This window comes from Peromyscus leucopus, chromosome 8b, assembly GCF_004664715.2.
Source record: "Peromyscus leucopus breed LL Stock chromosome 8b, UCI_PerLeu_2.1, whole genome shotgun sequence".
NCBI lineage: Eukaryota > Metazoa > Chordata > Mammalia > Rodentia > Cricetidae > Peromyscus > Peromyscus leucopus.
Window position 1 is genome coordinate 62,441,256 of NC_051086.1, and position 25,199 is coordinate 62,466,454.

Below are 25,199 nucleotides of genomic sequence, written 5' to 3' on the forward strand. Positions count from 1 at the left end.
TGAGATGCTGTCACAAAACTTGGGGGAGTAGGAGGCTAAACCCAAGAATCAATGATGGTTTCTGAATGTGATTACAGGTCTTTTTTCCTTTGCTCGCCTGTATTTTATAAAATAAGCATTTACTACTTTCTTAGAGAAATGTTAATTGAAAAAATCAAAACCATCACCACCAACAAAAATTGCCTCACCAATTACATTCTAGGAACATGGTCTCAGCAGAGCCACAGGGGAGCTGAGAAGCCAGGCTAGGCCATCTCTGAGCCAGAGGCCTGTGGCTCCTCCGTGAGCACAGGAGTCCTTCCTGTCTGCCGATGGTCGCATGAGGCCTCCAGGCGACCCTCTCCGATGGGGGCCGAGGCGCACAGATGCCACGAAAGCTACAACAGTAATGGTCAGCACACCAAGGTGTGCCCACAGCCTTCTTCCCTGATGCTGGCAGGGCTTGAGGACCCCCTCGGGAACCCCACCGCCCTGTAAAGTACTGAAGATTTCTAGGCGGAGCTCTGCCTTCTTTCTCCTTTGAAAATTTGAGACACTTAGGAAGACTTGCATTTGCTATCCTCCTGCCTCAGCTTCCCGAGTAGCTTGTATTGCAGAGCTGCATCCCTGTACCTGGTTAGGAACCTGTTTCTGAATGCAGGTGGCCCTCGGTCCTTCAGGCTCCTCCACCCAGGCCTTTGGACCCAGCTCTCACCTTCCTCACCTGTTACTGAGCACAGTCTGTGACCATGTGACCAAAGCCGATCCAATCAGCCCTGCCTGAGGTTTGGCCACTACGGGTCCAAGAGGAACTGGCCCTTTTGACAGGCACACGCGGTGGGAAGGAGTGAGGCTGAGCTGTCCATTTCCTGCATGCCTGCCACACAGGGCTGCTCATCCAGGAGGCACTTCCTAACAGCAGCAACCTCCAGGCTTGTGTCCTAAATCCACTGGTACAGAAAAGCCTCAACTAGTGGGAGGGGCATACAACAGCTTTACCTGGTAAGTGTTTCCTCTGGCCCTGATACCCTGCCCTTTTTCTATCTAGCCATCCTCCATTCAACCAGTCAACAAAGAGCTGTGTGTGCTGGGGACTTTCCTCAGTACTGGGGATATTAGACTGAGCACAATATAGTCTTTCCCAGCAAGTACCAAAATAAAGAACAGATTCAAAACTAACTAAAATGTGTGTTTGAAATTTGTAAGCCCTGGGAAGGAAACAGCCCTGAGTGAGATTGAGGTGGGTATGAGAGGCACCTGATTTAGACAGGGCGGCTTCTCTAGGGCCCTGCAGAGGAAGAGGAGGCATTAGGCCGAGGACAAGAATCCACGGGGGAGAAGAAATGAATATACAGGGGCCTGTGGCCGCGACAGGAAATAGCCTTGTTCCAAAGCCTGGGCAAAGGGAGAAGAGGCAGGAGGTGAGGAAGGAGATGAACCCTGATACTTCAGAGTCTTGAAGGGATGAGGCTGAGTGCGACCAGGTATCGGTGAAGGACTGAGCTCAGAAAAGCCAGATTTCTGGATGTGCAACGCAAAACCCAGCGGGGCTCAGGCACAAAGAAGCGGAGGGAGGGGGAAGTGGAGAGGGGAGTGGCGGAGGGGTGCTGCCTGCCGAGGGAAAAGACCCAGATGGGTCTGGGACGCGCATGGAAACAGAGCCGGAGGGAGCTGCGCACTGCCTGGGGGCGGGGGCGGAGGAGGCAGAAGGTACCAGACACGACTCCACGCTTCTCACTAGGACAACCAGCAGATGAGAAAACAGGCGCAGAGAAGTTCAGGGACCTGTCCACGCACACAGCTGGCGGAGGGCAACTCTGGATTCTGTCTGCCTCCCTGGGCAGGCCTCGGCTCACCTATCCCGAGGTCACACTCTCAACAACCTTCCTTTCCAAGATGGCTAAGCTTCTGGAGGCAGGGGACCCTAGACCTCACCTGCTGCTAGTTGTTAAAAAGAAGGGTGGCAGACTAGGGATAGATGGCTCAGTGGTTACGAGTGTTTGCACAAGGATGAGGACTTGAGTTCAAGCCCCCAGGACCCCATAAAAAATTCAGTATGGCTCATGCACAGGAGGAACCCTATGCATGCGGGGGTAGGGAGAGTTGGGGGCCGCAGGTTACCAGCCAAGTTCCCGGTTCAGTGAGAGACCCTATCTCTAAGGAATAAGGTGGGGAGTGCCAGAGGACACCCAACATCCTCCTCTGGCCTCCACACGTGCACACACCTGCGTACACACATGTACACACTAAACACACACAAAAGGTAGCAGAGGAGGAAGTTTTGCTTTGCAGGGTAGCGTGGACACAAACATTTCCTGTTCAGTCTGGTTCATCAGATCTCTTTGAGAGCCATCCTGTCTTCACGGCGGCCCTCCCAGAGGAGGCATGGAAGCTAGCAGTGTCCATCGAGGGGCTCAGTACACACCACTCCAAAACCACGCGCCACAGGCACACGCTGTTGTTCAAGTCCAGCCTGCAGCCTTCGGACACGACAGCCTGGGAATGGTTGCTATGGTGATTCAAGGCCTCCCCAGGGTTCGCTGGCTTGCCACTTTCACCGGTTCAGATGACAGAGCTCCTGTGGCATCTCAGCCCAAGGGGCAGGACAGAGCCATGACTGAAGCAGCCAGATCCCTGTCCTCATGGCACATCCAGTCTGGTCACTTTGGACTGTACTCCATAACCTAGAACTCCAAAGAGCTAGGAGTTGGGCTTGTAGACCAAAGGACCACACAATACAGGCTTATCAGGTACACTCTCACCCGTGACTCCTTGCAGACTGCCAGAGCCCAGTGGCACCCCTGCCCTGGAAACTTAAAAGATACTTTGGCCCAGGATCAGAAAAAAAATGCATCACTCCATCAACTGGAAAATGTCATATACCTAGAATGGTAACCAGTGTACAACCAGGGCTAAACACACGCTCACAATAATGGCTAAACACACGCTCACAACCCTGGCTAAACACACGCTCACCGAGAGTGAATTAACTAGTGAAAGAGTCACGTACACCCCTCCACTTGGGATCCGTGGCCCTCAGTGACCTGCTTTGCACTGTGGCTGTCTGTAACCAGTGTACTTTCCAGCTGTAAGCCCTCAGGGCACATTATCGTATTCATCAATGAATCCCCAAGATAATGCATTTGGGTGCCCAGCAAAGAATAACTGATTAATGACTATGTCATGAATGGACAGGAAGAAGAAGGTGGGGAGAGGGCGGCAAAGGAGGGGAGGGGTGTGAGAGCAAGGCAGCCAACTCTGTCACACCACCACAGACACTGAATGGGGGCTCTCCCAGGGCCTGGGGTTGGGTGGAGCCCATGGCTTTGGATCACAACAAGCTGAGTTCGAATCCTGACCTCGCCACCAGCTAACACAGTGTACAATGCTGACAAGTCAACTTCTCCGAGCTTCAGTTTGCCAAGCCAGAGAATGAGGGCCCTTTCCCCCTTCCCCAGGCATAAATATTCAACAGGATCGTGTGTGTACATGTTGGTGACACACACTTGCAACACTCCCCTACATGACACTAGCCTGTCACTTGCATGTCCCCTTTCACATGCCAACTTCAGCTCCTCTCTGTCTAGTTGGATGTGGCAAACAGAAGCATGCTGGTCTACCACTGGGCTGCCGCTGGTCCATCCTAAGCAGGGAGGACTCTGTGGTCCAGTGTGCGAAGCCGCTCCTGAGATCCAGCATCCATACTGAGACCTGTCATGTAACACAGCGATCTCACTTCCTCTGGCACAAGCAACTGGGGCAGACACTTCTCTATCAACCCCTCCTCAAGGCAGTGCAGTGGACCTGCTTCCTGGGAAAGCTCCCAGGTGCTGGAGAGCAAAGAGCCAGGCCTCTGGCTCCCAGTGGGTAAGCGGGGCTGACAGGAAGAGTGAAGAGGCTGGAAAAGGGCCACAGGACTCACTCTGTTGATCTCTACCTCGGGGGCCAAATGCCAACGGGCTTTTTGTTTGTTTGTTTGCTTCTTAGAGAACCCTCCTATCTTTGGAGCCACCCACAGGCACACACAGGCCACACACAGGCACACATAGGCTACACACAGTCACACAGAGTCACATACAGGCACACATAGGCCACACACAGACACACATAGGCCACACAGGCACACACAGGCCACACACAGGCACACATAGGCCACACAGGCACACATAGGCACACACAGGCCACACACAGGCACACCCAGGCCACACCTAGGCACAGCCACTCTCAGCCAGTGGGAGGTCGAGATGGTGACAGTGGTCGTGGTCAGGTGCTCATCTCCAGAGAAGGCCTCTTCCAGTCTAGAGCTGAGAGCACAGAAGAAGGGGAGAAGAGAACCCTGCCTATCTGACCTCCAACACAAAGTCCTTTACCGGACCCACGGACATCCTCAGCTCCCAAGTGCCAGCTGTAAGAGCTCATGCGGACATACGGTGAGGCTCTGTGCTGGACCCTAGGTTCTCCGGAGCATCCGCCACTGCCTGGTAGAACTGATCCTGGCCGGCCCTTCCCACTTCCTTTAAAAACTTCCAGGAGGGGAATTGCTGAAGGGGGAAAAAATGGCCCCTGGCCAGCAGGCTCTGAAATCATTTCCCCAGTTGCAGCCAGAAACCAAAGCTGTGATGTTTAGATTTAACCTGCGGGGCAGGAGTGGCTGGAAATGGTTAGTGTGGGAGCCAGAGGGAGGGGCCTCGCCTCTGAACTTGCCTCCAGGCCCTTTCCCAAGCCCTATACTTCCACTCTCCAGGCCGCAGGGCCCCCAAGCAGGTGGCTGCTTCCTCCTGAGCTTCTCTCTAGCAAGCCCATGATGAACTCTGCCTGCTAACCAGTGGGAGCTTTATTTTCCTGAAAACAATTCCCATATTCACCCTTCGTCTTTTGCTCTCTCACATGCTTCAATTACCCCCTTAAGACAAACTCACGCTCTGTGCTACACACACACACACAGACACACACACACACACACACACACACACACACACACACAGACACACACACACAGACAGACAGACAGACACACACACACACACACACACACACAGAGTTCCTGAACTGGCCCAGTTTCCTTACCAGCCTCCTCCCAGACCCTTCTCCAGTGTATCCTATGAGCATAGCTCTGGCTTTTCTAGCCACGTGGGAGCCCACAGAGGTTTCCTAGTAAAATCTAAGCTTGCTTTACCTAGCAGGACTGTATAAGAGGATGACTGGACCACAGGCCTGGATGCCTGGCGTTTGGAAGGGTCTCCTTTGGTTGTATCTAGCAAGGGGGAGGTCTTTTGCCTATTGTTATAAATAGCCCATTGGAATAAAGTTCTGGGCCGGCCAGTGGATAAGGATCCAAGTCCTCCATAGGCTATCCTGTGTCTCTATTTGTTTCTCTCCCCTCTTTATTTCTATCTAAATCTCTTATCCCTCACTCATCAAGAATATCCAGGAAAAGGTGGGGGCTGGTCCCCCACACAGCCACAGGGGCCCCACAGATACTGTTCCCTTGTCTGGGTGCTCTTCTTAGTTAGGGGCTGAAAAGTCATTTCCCTGGTACTGTCTGATGTCTTTCCTGCTGTGATCTCTCCTTGACTACCTAGGATGAGTCTGTCTGTCTGCTGGCCTCACACACACCATGCTGGCTTCCATCAGAGCACCTTACGTCGGCTCTCAATTTGTGTTTTATCCACGTCTGGAGCTAATGGGGCAGAGAGAGAGTGTCAGAGCAACCAAGCTCTTGGCACAGACCCTCTTAGGCAAACTCAAGACCTGCACAGCTCAAGTGCAGAGACAGCCCAACATCCACATAATTTAAAGCTCATGTTGATACAGAACCATGCAGAGTTCAGCCTGCCAGTGTGTCTAACACATCATTTCCTGGGCTACCCACTGTGGAAGGAGTAGAGCATCCCCACCACGGAGGTCCCATTAGGCAAAAATTCTGCCCAGGGTCTGCAATGGGCATCCCCAGGTGTGGGGAGAGAGGAGGAATCCAAGATTTCCAGGTTAAGAAGAACCACAGCAGGCACTGAGTGGTGGAGGGCTGGGATCCACTCAAGTGATGTGCTGGCTAATTTTATGTCAACTTGATCCAAGCTAGAGTCATCTGAGAGGAGGGAGCCTCAGTTGAGAAAGTGCCTCCATAAGACTGGGCCGTAGGTAAGACTGTAAGCCATTTTCTTAATGATTGGTGTGGGAAGGCCCGGTCCATCGTGGTTGGGGCCACTCCTGGGCTGGTGGTCCTGGGCACGTACGTATAGGAAAGCAGGCTGAGCAAGCCAGAAAGCAGCACTCCTCCATGGCCTCTGTGCCAGCTTTCCAGGTTCCTTCCCTGACTTCTTTAGTGATGAACAGTGAAGGGGGAGGGGAAGACAAATGGACCCTTTCCTCCCCAAGCTGCTTTTGGTCTTGGTGTTTTGTCACTGCAATAGCAATCCTAGGTAAGACAGGTAAGGACAAACGGAAAGAGTGTGGTCACCTCGGCTTACCAGGAGCCTGGGAGTGGAGCTGTCACCCCACAATCATGTCAACTCATAAGTAATGAATTTCTTTTGAGGCAGTGTCTTGCTATGCAGCCCAGGTTATCTTTGAACTGTGTAGCCCAGGATAGACTCAAACTCACAACCTTCCTACCTCATCTTCCTGAATGCTGGGATTAAGGGTGTGTGCCACCACGTGGGCCTGGCTTGACATCCCTCTTTCTTCTGTTGCCTGGCAAGTGACCACGAACATTGTCCAACCCGCAGCATAAAGCTGAGGTGATGGTTGGCCAACCCTAGGAAGGTGATGTTGTACAGGAGAGCCTATCTTCAGACGGCTTCATGTGTATGTGATTCATGCATCTGTCTTCCTCGGCCGTGAAGCTGTGAAGAGCCAAGGTCAGCACAAGCTTCAAGAGGTGGAAGGTACAAATCATACCACATAAAGACCATCCCGCCATAAACACACACACACACACACACACACACACACACACACACACACACACACACACACAGGCTTCAGGGCAGCCCTAAGACACATCATCCTGTGATGAGATGCCAAGGCTGGACCCTTCAGCTTCCAGGTGTCCTGGATCTGGTATACTGAGAGATGGAGAGATACTGAGAAGAACCCCAACATCCCCAACCTCTGTCCCCATGGATGCCAGGCACTCTGGGGCTAGGTAAGTGGCTTCTGTGGGCACAGATTCAGCCTCATTCAGATGCTGATGTTACCGTGAACACCGCTGTGTAAGCAAGCGGTCCCATCCAAACACAATCATTCATGACAACAGATTCCTTCTTTCCTTCCTCCCTCCCTTCCTCCTGGTGCTGAGGATAGAACCCAAAGGCTGACTGTGTGTGTGTGTATGTGTGTGTGTGTGTGTGTCTGGGGGAGGTCTTCCTTTTCCTCTTCAGCTCCCGGGGATGTCCCTGCTCCCGCACAGTAGGCTAGCCATCACTCGAGTGGATCCAGCCCTCCCCGGCAGGCTGGGAAGTGCTCGTGGTCTCTTTCCAGGCAGCAGCACTCATCTCCTGAGCTGCATCCCCAGCCCATGGTCAGACATCCTGAAGAATTCTCTCACTATTGTGCTGTGGAAGAAGAATGAGGTGGATTTTCTGCATTTACACAAAGGCGAGACTAAGACTAACATCACTCGGAATTCATCCTGCACGATCCCATTAGAGCAAACAGAAGGCAGGAAGGGAACAAATGTCAACTGTCAGTTTCAGTGACTGCAGCGTGCACGGAGAGGGCTGGCCAGGGTGCCCGGCAACTGTGAACGAGGCGGTTATCCCAGAGTACAGGAAGAGGGAGGCCTCTGCTTGCTCACTTCATAACAACCCCTGCCGTTGTGTTGTGTGAAAGCAGCTTGAAGGCACCCGTCGGCATCCGTGGGTCTCTGTTTGTTCCCTGATCGCTTCTTGCAAGCGTGTGGGAGTGCAACTGTGAACATTCAAGGAGCCTGTTGTCCAAAGCAGTCTCCCCCAGTCTTCCCCCCGCCCTCGCTTTCTGCCTACACCGTGGACCACACTGCACATGAAGGTAACTGGGGCCAGTCAGGCTGGGATCCACTCACTCCCCAGCCCCACGAGAGGTCGAGGCACGCCGTACGTTGGTGCTATTTTCCACTCAGGAACGTCTCCTAGGGAAAATTACCGAGTATTTACAAAGACTGCCACATCTAAGAGCCAATGGCTGGAATTCACCTTAGTCTGATAACTGATCGCACCCACTCTGAAAAACAGTAATAAAGAAACAATAAATAAGACACCAAAGTGTGAAGACGTGAGACAAACACACTGGTTAACTGTCAAAAGATGAGAGCAGAGCCTAAGACTGCTCTAAACGTCCCAACGGGGGCTGTGCCGCAGAAGGACCAGAGGAGCAACGCACGTAAATTCCCATCTGAGCGGCCACACTTGCCAAGGACAAAACAAAACAAGACAAAAAAAAAAAAAACAAAAAAAAACAGCCAGGCTGAGCAGGGTGATGCACACCTATAAGCCAGCATTTGGGAGGCAGAGGCAGGAGGACCACCTCACGTCTGAGGACACCTTGCTGGTCTAGGCAGAGTTCCAGGCCAGCCAAGGCTATATAGCAAGATCCTGTCTCCAACCAACCAACCAACCAACCAGCCACACCAAATGACAGAGGAGACTGATTTTAGTAATGTTATCAACCCTCATATGTCCAAAAACGACTGTTCCTTCAACCTGTGGCAGACAGGAAACGACACACACAAGGTAATTTTATACCTTCTCTGGTATCCAGGCTTCAGCTCTCATCTCAAAAGGTATAGCTAGAGCCACAGGAGACCAATGACTCCCTGCCGGGCTGGCCGGTCCTAACTAACGCCCTGAAAATGTTATAGATATTTTTACATCGGTAGGGGTGGGGGTGGGGGGAGGATCAGAACTGCAAAGGGTTGTTTTGTTTTTTTGTTTTGTTTTGTTTGTGAGTGGCAGGGATGTGCAGGACACTCTTCCCCATTCTCTTTCCTCAGCGCCCTCCCTCGCAGAATGGACTTAACTTTAAGCGCGAGCGAGGGTCCGTCTTTTACATTTTAGAACAGACGTAGGAGATTTTACGAGACTTGACCTGTTGAAGCCCAGCTTCCACATGGTTGCTTATGGTGGCTCCCTGAGTGCTGCCCTGTACTCCGATACAGTCTTCAAGTACACTGGCTGGTTAAGTGATAAGTTGCGGGTGGGTTGGATGGATGGTTGGATGGATGGATGGATGGATGGATGGATGGATGGATGGATGGATGGATGGATGGAAAGACGGACTGAAGAAGACAGACAGCACAGCTCCGCAGTGTGGAGAGTAAACTGAGCTCGGATTCCTGTTTCCCAGTCCCGACTGCCACTTTGCCAGCTGTGTGTCCCTGAATATAAGCAATGGCAAAACCCTCTTCCGCGATCTCCGACAGAGTAAGATAACAATGTCATTTTCTTTTAATATGTGGATGAGTGTTTTGTTTGCATGTATGTGTGTGCACCATGTGCGTGCCTGGTGACTGTGGAGGCCAGAAGAGGGCCTTTGATCCCCTGGAACTGAAGTTATGGACGGTTGGGAGCCACTCTGTGGGTCCTGGGTCCTGGTACTGAACCCGGGTCCTCCGTAAGAGCAGTAAGTACTCTTAGCCTCTGAGCCATCTCTCCAGCCCCCAGGTTACAATGTCAGTCAGTGTTAAACACAATGTCTGCCCTAGAGCCAAGGATTTTCCAGAAAAGAAGGTCATCGTCATGATCAAATGAATGACCAGTGTGGTGAGGCTGCCCCAGTTTATGAGGCAATGGCACCCGGGGCACTTGCTGTAGCCACAGGTACCCTGGGTTCCTATGGATGCTGCAGTTCCCCGAATCCCATACCACCCTCTCCGCTCCCAAGAGCAGAGCACGTAGCTCCTCTATCTTAGCCCCGTGAGTCTCGTTCTCAGGTTTGGATGTGGCCCCCGCTTGTCCCCTCTTGCCTGTCCCTGGCCTGGGTCCTGCTGCATACCTGCACCACTTCCGGCCTCACGTTGAAGATATACAGCCAGTCGCTGAAGCGCGGGTAGCTGCTGAGCTCGGCAGTCCGGTCACTGGGGGCCACGCTCAGCTTACACTGCCGCTGTTTGCAGATGTATCGCACCAGCTTTGCCTGTGGGAAGTCCAGCAAAGAAAAGGTCACCTTTATGGGTAGCAAAAGCATGTGACAGCCATGTGCCCTCAGGCAGGGGCCAGGGATGTGCTGAGAACTGGGGCCAGCAGGGGGCGGGGAAACCCCTTGCTGTCATTCATGGTGCGGAAAGGCTACAAATGGGGAGAGGAGTTAGGATGGTCTGGTCCCAAGAATGGCGTGTCCCCCCCCCTTCACTGAGGCCAGCCAACTGCTGGCCTCAAAATCAGCCCCTCAACAGTAAGGGTCACAAACATTCAGAATGGCGGCCGCCTTCCTGTTTGGGGCACAAATACGGGTAACTGATAACAAGGAAAGTGGGGAGGCCCGTAAAGACGGAGCAACCTTCCAGCTGTGATTCAGACAGCCTGGGTTGGGGCAGAAGGTCTCACCTGGCTCTGTGATGCTGGACAAGTTGCTTATCCTTCCCCTCTGAGACACACACACACACACACACACACACACACACACACACAGATGATCATAAAAGATGCTCCCCCAGAGAGTTTAAGAGACAAGCAGTCAGCTCATCACTGCACAGAGCACCCAGCGAGGTGGCTGTGACTACTGGGTGGAGACAGTGTTGGTGACAGCCCTTAACACAGGCTATCGGGGATACACACCCCAAGATGTCAGTAAATTCCAGACCCAAGGGGAAAATGTCCAAAGTTTTCAAAAGACCCAAGCAAGATAAGCTTGAACAAGGGCGGACTGACCCGGGTCAAGCACAGAGCTCTGACCAGCACTGAGGAACACCGAGGGCAGAGGCAAGAGACACACGGAGGGCACAGCTGCCATAAGCTTGGAAAGGAGGCTCCTTCAGCCAGGCTACCCAGCAGGCTCCAACAGGGGGGAGTATGCCACCACCCAGAGAACCGAGTGGAGCAACTACCTGGTTTGGCCAAGCCCACGGCACCCAGTGCCCATGAGACTATCTGAGACCAGATTCAAGTCCTATTGTAACTCTGTGTCCCCAAAAGGCAAGCACCGCCTAAAAGCCAGACCCTGACACTTAGAAACTCAGACTCAGAAGGGTTTGGCGGTCTAGGTAATGCATCCCTTTTCCCATCACCTGTAAACTCTGTTTCTCAAGAGTTTGATGACATTTGTGACCTTATTAACATACATCCTAGAAAACTAGTAAATATCAGTCGGCCAGATGGCTCAGCCAGTAAAAGTACTTTTGTCATCAAGACCGATAACTAACCCTGAGTCTGACCTCTGGATCCCACATGAAGGAAGAAGGGAAGCAATTCATCCTTTGACCTTCACATGTATGCTATAGAGTATGCGCGTGCACACACACACACACACACACACACACACACACACACACACACACCAGAGAGAGAATACATTTTTTTTAAGATAGAGAACAATTGAGGGAAATAGCTGACATCAACTCTCACTTCCACACACACAGGCCCACATGAATACATACACACAGATGAACACATACACACACATGCACACATGCACACACATGCAAAACACACAGACCAAATTTTTTAAAGTATAGTTTGGCTCCACTAGTAATCTAAAAAAGGCCTTCTCCTCAGCCCATCCGTGAGCTACTGGTCCTCTCAAGGGCCCAAATCATGCTAACCAGTGTCAAGAGGGTTAGTTGTAACTGGAATCATTGGTAGTGTGGAAACAAAATCAAATTAATCCACTCAGGTAAACAGGATGTTTGGCGACAGTGCTAACATAAGTGAGTCCAGGATACTCTGCACCCTGTTCTGATGCCCATGGCAGACATTACTAATCACACTCTTCATTGAACCCAGGATATTCTGCACCCTGTTCTGATGCCCAGGGCAGACATTACTAATCACACTCTTCATTGAGTCCAGGATATTCTGCACCCTGTTCTGATGCCCAGGGCAGACATTACTAATCACACTCTTCATTGAGCCCAGGATATTCTGCACTCTGTTCTGATGCTCAGGGCTGCTGTGGGATGGTCTGTATGTCAAATTGCTCTGATTGGTCAATAAATAAAACACTGATTGTCCAGTGGCTAGGCAGGAAGTATAGGCGGGACTAACAGAGAGGAGAAAAGAAAGAACAGGAAAGCAGAAGGAGTCACTGCCAGCCGCCACCATGACAAACAGCATGTAAAGATGCTGGTAAGCCATGAGCCACGTGGCAAGGCATAGATTTATGGAAATGGATTAATTTAAGCTATAAGAACAGTTAGCAAGAAGCCTGCCACGGCCATACAGTTTGTAAGCAATATAAGTCTCTGTGTTTACTTGATTGGGTCTGAGCGGCTGTGGGACTGGCAGGTGACAGAGATTTGTCCTGACTGTGGGCAAGGCAGGAAAACTCTAGCTACACAGGGCAGACAGGACTAATCACACTCTTCATTTAGTCCAGGATATTCTGCACCCTGTTGTGATGCCCAGGGCAGACAGTACTAATCACACTCTGTTGATTAGCCTCCCAACCCCCAGCGTATTTGCTATTCTACCAGGAAACCTAAGATCCTGAGAACATCTTCAGGGCAAAGTTCACAAATGTCATTGCACAGATGCCACTTTTACTGTACAGACCTAAGTACAGACACCCCCATGCTTCCCTGAGGCTCGGATCCACTCTTTACAGTATGAGCAGAGGCAAACTCTAAAACCAGAGGCCCAAACCCCTTCCCTGGCTCGTCCCCACATCGCCCACCATGCCCTGCTCCTCCCGTGACTTCCCCACCCAGCAGCGGAATACTTGCCTCCCTCCCAGATGAATAGGTACCAGTTCAAATCTGCCACTTACTGGTTGGGAACCTCGAGGAAGTTCCTTCCTTTCTGAGTCTTACTTCACTCCTCTACACCCCCAAAGAACTAGCTCGGGCTGAGCGAGGATATGGAACCCCCACAAGTAACACATTAGGTCCCCCTACTCTCCATGAAGGCAGCGCCTGTGTCTCTCTCACTCAGTTCTGCCCCCTCGTGTCTGGTACCGCACCTGGGTGTGACGTGTGTTCACGAACGGCTGAGGATGGAAGGAGGAAGGAAACACCAGAGCCCTATCCTCAGGATCTCTCTTCCCTCCCTCCCTCCCTCCCTCCCTCCCTCTCTCCCTCCCTGACTGCCTCCCTCCCTCCCTCCCTCCCTGACTGCCTCCCTCTCTCCCTTGCTCCCTCCCTGCCTTCCTCTCCCCACAGCAAATGACTTGCACACCACAGCTTCAGAGGGTTGACCAGAGCAGGCCTACCCACCAGATAGCTGTACGAACTCAAAATTACCCTTTTCCACATTAATGAAAGAGGCTAGACTCCTAATGTTAACAACAGCGTCAATGATGACCATTCATCACAGTGTGGGGTTCACACTGGACCTCTGGGGATGATTTGTAACATATCTGTTTTACACAGGACTTTGGCTGTGGCCAGAGAATGCAGGGAAGCACCACCCTAGCTGAGGCCTGAGCCAGCCTGTGGGTCTCCGGTTCCGCCTATCCGCCCTCCCCGGCCCTGTTCAGTCACTCACTCATCTTTGTGCCAGTGGACCTCTTGCCAAGAATCCCTTGGACCTAGGCTGGGTTTCCACACCCCTTCCTCCAGGAAGCCTCTAGGCCCTTGCCCAAATGAATCTCGTTCCTTCCAGCTTGTCTGCCTCTCTTCCTTTGGTATGAGTTCTGCAGAGTCAGAGGTCTAGTCTGCATCTGATCACCACTAGATGCCCAGAAGCTTGGCACATGGTTTGCTGTTTAAAAGAAAAAAATGGTGGTGCACATCTTTAATCCCAGCACTCAGGAGGCAGAGGCAAGTGGGTTTCTGAGTTCGAGGCCAGCCTGGTCTACAAACTGAGTTTCAGGACAGCCAGGGCTACACAGAGAAACCAAACCAAACCAAACCAAACAAACCCCACTTTTTCCCAGTATGGCATGGGCAATTCACTCCATACTCTACCACTGAGGTATACCCTAGTCTCATCTTTTTATAAAAGCTGTTGGAGATCTGGACTAACATGTCAAAGCAGGCCACGGGCAGGACTATTGTAGAACCTGAAGTGACCCCTCATTACGCCCAGATCACAGCTCACACCGCCAGTCTGAGGAACAAGCTCCTGCCTGGCGTGCTGTGACCGCTGGCAGCTCGGGTCTGGAGCTGCTGTCCCCTGTGAACTCGCTCTATTACGGAGCAGCGCTCGCTCCCGCCATGCGTAGGAAAGCGGTGCCTGGCCGGTGAGGGCTCCCATCACAGGGAAACGGGGCAACTACGGAAGCACCAAGTGGCCACTCTCTGAGACAAACTGCGGGGAGGCCGGCCTGCCTGCCAGCCCGGGGGGTGTGCCAGCCCGGGGGCCTCTCACCGGTGGTGCCATTTCCTCTTCATCACAAACCCTACAAGAGCTGCACTTTCCGGAATTTGAAAGCACCCGAGGTTCCTGTGAAGTGACCAACAGTGCCAGGAGCCGTTAGGATGCTGGCCACAGGGGAGGGCCTCGGTCTGCCCACCCCTCCACCCCGATAGTCCTTGGCGTCAAGGGCGTGGGCCTCGCTGGCAGGTTTACAGAGTGTGAAAGAGCTTTGGCGAGCCCCCCAAACAAGCTGGTAGGGACTGTATACAGCAAGCACTCACTGAGTAGCCTGGACCGAAAGATCGACTTTCTGCTCAGAGTTTTGACAGTTAAGAGCAAAGACAGAGAAAAGCCCAAGGACTCAGCTTCAACCTGGAGAGGACAGGGGCACCTGCGGGCTGAGGCCGGTGAGCTTCTACCCACGAAAACACTCAGAACCGGCAAGAAAAACCGCAAGTCCCACAGCTTTATTGCCAGCTACTTGGGCCACCCCTGGAGATCCCAGTGACACTGCAAAGGGCTTGCACAGGGCAGCTGGCTGCAGACCAGCCACAGTCACTGGACTGGCTGAGGTCAGGCAAACACACTACCCACGTGCAAGGATGCTCAAGCCCCATGTTTAGCTCGAACACCTGGTCTACCTGGGGAGCTCCATCCCCTAAGATGGAGACCTCAGACAGACCTCAGCCCCATGCCACCCCCCACGTGGAAGGAACTAGATCACTTCAGTTTCCCAGTCTGTCTGCTGTGCTCTCTGGGGACTCCACTGCCAGTCCTTTCTCCAGCACCCAGGACAGGACAAATGCTCGGGAAACAGGACTCTGCGTCACTTCAGCTCAGCCAGGAGGACGGCCTCAGTGGGAAGAGGCACTCGGACCTCTGGTGGATGTCGTCGTCCGCGCCACACCTCATACCTCCGGAAAAAAACACCTCTTTCCAGAGAGTGAACTCTGCGAATGACATCAGCTCCACCCTAAAGGTGCAGGGCCTAGGCTCGTGAGGTCCCTTCTGTAGGAGACTTCTAAACCAGAGATCTGGACTAGGAAAGTGGCCAGATGCCAAGACCTTTGTCACCCTGACCCTGACTCGGGTGTTGACGATGGCAGGGCAGGGAGTTATGTCTATGGGAGCAGATGTGCAATGTTGGGATATACAGGGGCCGGAGGATGCCGGGAGCAGGCTGAGGCCGACATCAGAGTCTCTCCTACAAGCTCCCTGGATTATGAAAATCTCGAAATTGTGTTGGCACTCAATCATGAACCTAGAAGTAGGAATCACCTCCCCATCTGTACAGGGCCTAACTCTCTTTCTCTTCCTAGTTCTCAATGGCAAGTCGAGGAGTAGAGATTTTTGTAGAACCCTGATAAGCACCAAGGGAACATCCAGTAGTCACACAACTCTAGACCTAGCCACATCCCTGGCGCATCCTTCTCCTACAAAATAAGCTGACGTAACCCAAACATTACAGATTCTTATACACTAAAGGTTCTATTTATTTTTACTTTATTTTTTGAGACAGGGCCTCACTGTGTAGCCCTGGCTGTCCTGGATCTCACTCTGTAGATCAGGCTGGCCTTGAACTCACCGAGATCCTCCTGCCTCTGCCTCCCGAGTGCTGGGATAAAGTGCTTGTGCCAGCACACCTGGCCTTATTTTTACGTATGTGTACATGTTTATATCTGTGCACATGTATGTGCATGGGGGTTTCTGTGAAGGTCAGGACACAGTGCCAGGTTCCCTGAAGCTAGAGTGATAATAGGTGGCCACGAACCGCCCGACACTAGTGCCCGTCTGGAACTGAAGAAAGGTCCTCGGCAACACTCTCGACTACTGGACCATCCCCCCATTTGCTCAAAACTAAGAAGAGAACAACAAAGCTAGGTTGAGATGGGGTGTTGAGCAGCTGGCTTGGCTCACTCACTGGCCAAGGGACACCTCCTCATCAGCCTCAGTACAGCAACAAGCTCATCACAGTCGCTCAGCATATGCTAAGCCCGTGAGACACGTAGCTGTACTTCATTATTCCCAGCCTACGAATGAGGACACCGAGAACTTTATTGGAATTTTTTAATCGCATAGTTAAAGAAATGACCCAGTCTGATGATCTGACCCTGAGTCCCACATAATCTCCCCAAATACTGACACTTCCTCAGCCTGGCTGAGCTGTGTTGACCACTATACACAGGACGGGCCTGGGAAAGATTTACCTCTCTTGTGGCCCAAATCCAGCAGTGCCTGGCCTGTATCAGGTAACAGGAGCTCTGCATAAAAGCCACCTCATCCGCACACCCCCTAAATGGGTCTACTCATACCAGCAGGCCACCATCTCTGGTCTGATTTGCAATAACCCTTGAGTTAAACCTGATCCCTGGTTCCAAATCGGCTCCAAATGTATTGAAAGCCTGCCACTCCCCTGCCTGGCACCTATGGACACCCCTGAACATGCTGAAGTCCTAGTATATGTCCTGCAGCCTGAACAAAGCAGCTGGATGGCCACTCACTTGTCCCTGTCCTCTAGACCTACACAGACTCTAGCCAATAGACAATGACTTTGGACTCGGTCCCAGCTCACCAGCACCCTGTGACTTTCCTCCCACACCTGCAGCACCACACGCACTATGAAGTGGATGCTCACAGCAGTCCTTGCTGGAGCCAGATCCCTGTCTAGATCTTTCCAGCCTCTGGAAGTCACGGAAACTCTCATGACCCACTACACCCAGGAACAGCCTCAATGGTCCCTAAAGTCACTGCCCCGCCCCTGCTGCTCCTCTGCCCAGTCCTGGGGATGCTCCCTTCAGCTTCCATCTCCTCTCCAAAGCTGGATGTTTTGGGGGACTTCCTGCCAACCCGGCTGGCTAAGCACTCTGGCCTGGCTACCATGGCCAACGTGTTGCAAAACAGTTTCTGGGAATGCAAGGAGGGCTCTGGGGGGCTGCCATACCGCTGCTGGCTCCACTAATAGGCATGGGCTGACCACGGCACTTGACCCTAGAAGTGGCCCCTTGGCTCTCATCAAACCCTTCAGGGTCTCAGAAGGGCTGACATTAGCAGTAAAGGGGTAGAGCGAGACAACACGAGCCAGGAACCAAGGGACAGGCAGAAGAGAAACCACCAGTAAGGCCCCACACTGAGCATTTTGTAATAACCTTCCCTGGCTGGCTCCTCGGGGAAGCTGCCAGCCCGTGCATTTTTGCAGAGACAACCTCCCTGCAAGCCTCCCAACTAGCAATCCTGCCTTGACGTCAAACTCCAAGTTGGGGAACTTCAAACACAAACAAACAAGTCTGCCCCAGACCACAAGTGGAGATGTTCCCAAGGAGGCCAACGCCGAGAGTGGCCACAGCTGCGAGCACGGAGCCGACGGCCCTGTCCTCATCTACCAGGACTGAACTCTGTGACCTGATCCTAAGCAGCAAAGGCAAGGGATCTACCCTAGCCTGCTCCCTGGCCTCGCTGGCAGGTGTGACTGCCCACCAAGGCGCAGTGATGGGTGCAAGAGACCACGGCCTCGAAGCGCTCACGAGCCAGCTAGCTTCTCTGTGCAAGTTGCGCTGTCCCCAGATAACATCACAGGCTCTGACCACTCCGAGACCATGCACTGCAGCCAGGAAGTAGAGCAGCGTGGCCCAAAGCACTAGGGGGGCTTGCTGAGGAACTCCAAGTGCAAGCCAGGCAAGGCTGACCGACAGCCAAGGATCCGAGTTCTCAGTGATACCTGCTGGGGCTGTGAGCCTCAGCAAGGTTTGCCTGACCTAGATATCCTAAGACAGCATCCACCCAAGCAGCCCGGGGTGAGCCAAACACACTGCCCTTCAGAAAGCAGCCTTTGCCTTGAAAAGTCTGTGTGTGATCTGCCTCGAGACTGTTTTTCCAAGGTTTGCTGCCTGCTCTGACTCATCGCCATGACCCCTAAGCCCTACCTACCCTAAGCACACCTACCCTGCGTGCTCTGAGTGCCAGTGCCCCTGAGGTGCCTCAGAGACGAGCTGGACTAAATCAGGAGAGAGCAAACATCCACTTTATACTCAGACTCCCCATCCTAAAGTGACGGCCCAGGGGCAAGAAGAAAAGTGTGTCTATCCATCACTCGGTCATCCAATAGTCAAACTGCATCCTCAGGTACGGTATTTGTCACAGGCAGCATGGTTCCCAGGATCCAGCTGAGACAACAGATGTGTCCACAGGCATGCCTGGCTGGGGAACACAAGAGACAGAGAGGCAGAGAGCAGGCATGCCACCCTCTGAACATCCATGACACAGCAGCCTCAGTGGACACAGGTATGACACCCTCTGAATGTCACTGACACAGAGGTCCCTGGTGCTTTGTACGTCTGTTGGGAAACTGGGGTGGGGGGGACAACAGGTTAGGGACTACGCACACATCAAGGCCTTCAGACACACCTGTGCTCTGGTTCAAACACCACCACCACCACCACCCCCCCCCCCACACTTGTCTGGCGTTCATCAGACAAACAACACAGAGCTTGGTGCCCACGCTATGGGAGTTCCAAGAGACTGGCCCCACTGTGAGGTGCAGGCGTGCCTGGGACCTTCACAAGACATCAGAGGGGAGCCAGGAGTGTGATGCACCCAGGGAAATGTGGGGAGGGCATGCCAGGTGGGGGCACTCTGTGAGCAAAGATGAGCATCGTAAAAGATTTAAAACTGAGGGGGTGGGGGGAGGTAGTCAGAGACTAGAAAGGACCAAGAAGAGAGAGGTTAGGTCAATACTGGTTCACATAGGACATTAGGACAATAGTTGGCCTGTAGGACAATACTGGCCCGTAGAGGTCCTAGAAAGTTCTGGAAACTTCTAGAAGGTCTTGAAAGACCATGGCACCAAAATAGCTGTAATCATGCAGGTATGGGGAGGGAGGCACTAGGAGAAATGTGATCATATTTGCATTTCTGAATGATCATCATTTTGGAAACCAAGCAGAGAGCAGATTGAAGTGGGTGTGGAGAAACCAGAGACAGGAAAATCAACGAAGAAGACTCTGCGGCGCGGCAAAGAGATGAGAACAAACGGTAATCTAGCTGGTGGCGGTGTGGGTGGAATGAAGGAGCAGATCCAAGAGATGTTTTATTGGCATTTTTACTATAAAGATAAGACTTCCTTCTTGCTCGTCCCGGGCATTTCTGGCATACCGGCACTCTGGAATGCAGGAAGCTGCAGCGTGCGCCTCACAGCTAATGAACTAACCACGCGGAGCCCAGCCGGTTGTTTGATTTACTAGAGCCTGGCACTCTGTGTGTGTTGGGGTGGGGAGGCCGTCTGCTGAAGGACCAACCGGGCAGGGCACACCCTGCAAACCCAACAGCCCCGGGTCCCCCCACTTCTGAACATAGCACCCGCATCGCCTCCCAGGCAGAGGGGACCTGTGTAAAAGCTGCGGTTTCCCAGCGCTCTGGGGGGAAGCCAGAGACTGCTCGGATAGCACCTGTGAGCTGGACCAGGCCTGAGGGGACCCTCTCCAGCCAGTGTGTCACTCCGGCCCTGCCCACTCCTCTTTGCAGAGGGAGAGCATCGTTCCCATCTTAATTGCAAAGGCCAGCAGAGTTCACAGCCACACGGAGCATCTCACTTCCACCTGCTACCTGCGGCTTCAGGCAACCAACAGGTTGTCTGACCCTTTCTTCCTCTGTCTTAAGTGAGGGAAGAGATCCCTGGGCAAACACAATGTCACTGTGAGTTCTGAGCACCTGGCATGCTGTGGACCCCATGGGTCCTCAGTCACATCTTCCCTCTCTGAAGCCTTCATCATGAGAAAGGCCCGATGGGGAGACCAGGTGATGGGGGGTAGGGGGGGACTTCCAAAGACTAGAGTCCAGGTGCAGGATCTGGCTTACTGATCTGTGGACACACATGGCTCTTTGTGGGACAAGGCTTGGCGCACAATCGCAATGAGTACCAACCTGTACCCCGTTTACAGTCCACTGTGCACACCAAGGCCCAAGCAGCACCTCTGAGTCTGACTTACAATGAGGCCAAAGTGGACCCTCCCCCCTCAACCAGTGACATAACCAACCACTGTGCTGACAGCGTTTACGAGGCAGGTCACACCCCTCGTGCTGAGTTACAGTGTGTCACAAAGCATGGAGAGTGCTCGATGAAGTTAACCATCATGCCGCTTGTCAGCTCCATCACCACACTTTCCTGCAGCCCCCAAAGAAAGCATGGCTTTAACATGAGAGACTAGAACACTGAGTCCCAAGAAGGGCCACTATAAGGAAGGCTGGGGTGGCCTGATAAAAGCATCACCCCTCTTTCCAGAAGGGACGCTGTGACGGCCACTCAACCAGTTGCTGCGGTCTTTTCCACTAGCAAAGTCATTAGCGCTCTCCCCGGGGGGGGGGGGGGATTTTATCAGGCCGCTAAGGGAAGGGGAAGTAAACCGGGGTCCACGGAAAGGAACTGCAAGGGCATGGTAACGTCAGCCGTGGGAAGGGAGAGAAAGCAAGGCCACCCGCTCCAACAAGCAGAAGCCGGAAGGCTGCAGGTCCATCTTCCAGCCCTGAGCACCGCTGCAACTGTGCTCAGCAACCAGGCATCAGTGGGGCCTCAGAAGGGCTCAGGTAACCATAGGAACACAGACAGAGCTCCAGCCAGTGGTGTTCAGGGAGGGCAGGCCGGGAAGCCTCGAGTCTGTGAGTCCTGCAGGCCTGGGTGTAGCATGACCACTGTTCTGCTGTTGGTCGGTTACCTAAGCACACTCAGTTTTCTTACCTACAAAAATAGGGGGGGGGCAGAGGGAGCCTGCTTAGCCCATAGTTCAGCCATCTTTATCAAGAAAATTCAAAAGGCCTGGGATCTCTGAAGACAGTTAGAGACTTGACTTGATCATTGCCTTAAGATTCTTAAACATTCTCCTGCGTATTTCCATGGCAAACCTCGAGCTATCTTTGAGCATTCCTTGACAGTGGGTAATTGCAGGGGAGGCTGCGCCCAGCTGACTCACACTTGCCCTGAAAGATGACTTCCCTGGGCCTCACTCTCTTCCCAGGAGGTCAAGAGCAGTTCACCGGCCAAGCTAGATTGTGTAAAACAGAGTCCTGGGCAGAAAAGTCCAACAAACCGTGAGAGTTACCCAGCCATAGGTAGCCTACGGGAGCAAGCCAAAGTGGCCTTGCTCCAGGCAAGAACAGGGGCTGTTCTCTAGGCTTAGGCCTGGGTGACATAATTCAGAAAGACACACAGACAAGCATGCACACATCGAAAAGACACACAGACACATATACACACATAAACACAGACATGGACATTCACCTGCTACCTCACAACTTGAAAAGACACACGGACACACACATAAGCAGACACAGACATGGGCATTCACCTGCTACCCCAGAGGAACTCCACCTGAACAAAAAAAGGGGTGCATTTGAAAATAAATATGATGTGGGCCGTCCAAATAACCAGTGGGCTCCAGGTACCCACAGAAGTGGATCCTCACAGTGCTGTTTTCTCTGCCTCCCGGAGCTAACTTCTGTCATCCTCCTACAAAGCTGACGCCAAGCACAGTCCCCATTTCCCAGAGAAATGAACCAGAGACAAGCGACCATAAACCACGCAGCTCAGGTAGGCAAAGGAGGACCTGCAGCTGCATGAAGGCAGTGTGACTGCCACGGCCACTCTCTTTACCACAGGACAGTTAGGGTTTCTACCGATAAAACACCACAACCAAAAACAACTTGGGAAGGAAGGGGTTAACTTCTGCTTACACTTTCAGCTAAGGGTCCATCAAAGAGGCAAGTCAGGGCAGGAGCTCAAGGACGAACCTGGGGGCAGGAGCTGATGCAGAGGCCATGGAAGAGCGCTGCTTACTGGATTGCTCCCCATGGCTTGCTCAACTTGCTTTCTTACAGAACCCAGGGCCACCAGCTCAGGGGTGACATCACTCAGTGAACTGGGCCCTATCACATCAATCATCAATCAAGAAAAAAAAGTACCACAGGCTTGCCCACAGGCTAGTCTGGTGGAGGCAGTTTCTCAACTGAAGTTCCCTCTTCCCAAATGTTTTATGGCAATATGTACTGGCCAGTACAACATTGATGGCAGAATTTGGGGTACCTGCTGGGCAAATGATAGGTATCTTGGTATGAGGACCACTTGTAAATGAGGACCCAGAGGTCAAGAAGCTAACCCAACACCCCTCAGCTGGTTGCTTGCTACAGCAAATACCCTCAGCAAATGCCTAATAAATATTCTGCATTGCCCTGCCCATCTTTGATCTAGCGGGCCACCCAGCTGAAAGAAAACCCCTGCCTTGAGAACAGACCCCTTCGGTCACATTCCACTCACACTCACTGCTACATCACCAACAATACAGAAACCCAGGGGGGGAGCTAACAGCTGCTCTGCTGTGTGACCAGGAGTGGCCACAACTTTCCAGAAGGCCTGTCCTCTACCTTGGCGAGAACTCATCAGCTTCAACCTCCTTCATCAGCACAGTGTCCTCCCCTCGGGGGCTCGCAAGTCACAACTTACTCCTCCCCACCCATGGGTAGAAAGAACCAGATGGAGGGCCTCCTGCCCCATGCCAATTGCAGGAGCTTTATGTACTCGGCCTTCTGGAGTAACCGTCTGAGGTGGACGCATGCGCATGCACACACAGTCTTGCGTAAGATCCAGTCTCATCCACATACAGACCTCAGGCTAAGCAAGCAGCCAGCACCGTGGGCTGTAACACACTGTGGCCCATTTGGTGAAGGAACGCCTACCTCAGCTTTCACTCCACCAGACAAGGCAGCGCTAGAGTCTCACCTAGCCAGGGCCATTCCCAGGTGACCCAGATCCAAACTCTAATGACTACATCAGCCAGAGAATAGCTCGGCTGTATAAAGGGGATGCTGATGGACCACAAAGGTCACTGGTGTCCTGTCCTCCTGTCTGTGGCAGCCGGCCCCCAACAGGGATCCGTCAGCCAGCAGGACCTACCGTCAGGACTGGACCCATCCATAACACTGGGAATTACCTCAACATCCTCAGCCCTTCTGAGTTTCTAAAATGAGAGTGACCTTCCAGATAACAAGCTGATGAGGAAACGGAGGTCACCCCACAGGAGAACAGTGACTTAGTCAAAATTACAGTTCAGCATCTCCCTCTTCCTGGACATCAGAAAGCCTGGGTTCCACCTGCGGTATGAGCCACTGGTTAGCCGCTCTGCCAGCCGCCAGTGTGTGTGAGTGTGCGTACTTGTGGAGGTCAGAAGTCAATGCTGAGTGCCTTTACCTACTGTTCTTCGCCTTCTCCTTTGAGACAGGAGTGCTCCAAGGACCTAGAACTCACCGACTGCCTAGGCTGCCTCCCCGGCAAGATTCCAGGACACTCTTCCCTCTGCCTCCCCAGCGCCGGTACCTGGGCTTTTTATGTGGGCACTGGGGATCTGAATTCAGACCTCGTGGTTGCATGGCAAGCATTTTACTGACTGAAGTGTCTCCCCAGCCCTGCCGGCTATTGTTTAAGGCAGAGTCTCACCGTGTAGCCTACCTAGGCTGGTCTCCAACCCTCAATTCTCCTGCCTCAGCCTTCGAAGTGTGGAATTACAGGCATGCGTGCACCGCCATGCCTGGCTCAGCTACTTTTATTTAACAAATCAAGAGCTGATCTATAAAGTATCCAGGCGCGAATTCACTTTGACCAGGCAAGTACTGTAACTGTCTCGTGTAGGGATGACAGTCAGACTCAGGGATGAGGTAACCATCAGGAGGTTAAGAATCCAGATGATGTCACCTCACTGTGCCAGGCAGCCTCCTTAGCTGGACTGCTGGCTGTCAGCTGACGGATGGACTTGGAGTTCTCAGCCTGCTCTGAGCCGCTCCTCAGAGAGGTAGGGTTGAAGTCAAGCCTAAGGCGACTCCCATCTCAGCAGCCCCAGGGAGTGCCCCACCCCCAGAAGAATCATCCATAAGACACTGGGAACAGACTTCCCCTAAAGCAGAGGAGGCTGGGAGGAGGCAGAAAATGGAGCCAAGTGTCTACCACCAACCCCCAGGCCAGAGAGTGTGTGACCAGGGCCTCTAGATCCCTCCAAAGGCTGGGCTTACCCAAGCCTGCAGGGCTGCATCCTTGAGCGTGTGGGGGAAGCAGGGCTGAGGCTCTGACCCTGCAGGGCATGAGGCTTTACCCCTATCTGGCCTCCCGTGGACTCAAACACTTGTGTTTTCTTCCTGAAAAAGGAAGTCATTTCTCAATCTGTTGCTACACAAGATCCTAGGAAACCAGAAGCGAGAGATGCAGGGGGTCCAGGCCGGCAAGAGCAGAGAAGGGAAGGCTCCTGCAGTGGTGGGCCAGTGGCCGGCGCTCAGCTGAAGAGCCTGTCCGGGCTGTTTACAAGGGAACTGGCCCCAGGACCCGGCCTGGGAGCCATGCTAAGGAAACGACTCTAAAACCGCTGCTTCGTCAACTATGACCAAACCACCGAACAAGTTTCAACACACAGCTCTGTGTGTAGTTTTATTCAGAGACAAAAGCATAACAAGAATCCAGTAGGACAGATGCGCAAACCATGTCAGGGGCCAAAAGAAAAGAAAAAAAAAGAAAGAAAAAAAAATTCTGACTAGAAAGCACACGCAATGGTGGGACACACCTGAAATCTCCACACTCAGGAGCCCAGGGCAGCGAGCGGCATCAGGAGTTCAAGGCCAGTTAGGGCTCCACAGTGAGTTCAAGGCCAACCTGGGCTACATGAGACTCTGTCTCACATTAAAAAGAGTGGAGCTTAAAAGATGGTTCAGAGGTTAAGAGCACTGGCTGTTCTTCCAGAGCCTTGGGTTCGATTCCCAGCACCCACA

The 25,199-nt window shown here is 52.8% G+C and overlaps 1 protein-coding gene across 6 annotated transcripts in view; it reads right to left on the reverse strand.

Moving 5' to 3' along the window:
- Ksr1 (kinase suppressor of ras 1) overlaps positions 1 to 25,199 on the reverse strand; it is a 136,950-nt gene that overhangs the window by 49,359 nt on the left and 62,392 nt on the right. For all 6 annotated transcript variants that reach the window (XM_028866908.2, XM_028866907.2, XM_028866910.2 and 3 more), the window contains exon 2: positions 9,952 to 10,092. In XM_028866908.2, the coding sequence (XP_028722741.1) occupies positions 9,952 to 10,092 (141 nt within the window). The remainder of the gene's footprint in view (positions 1 to 9,951; positions 10,093 to 25,199) is intronic.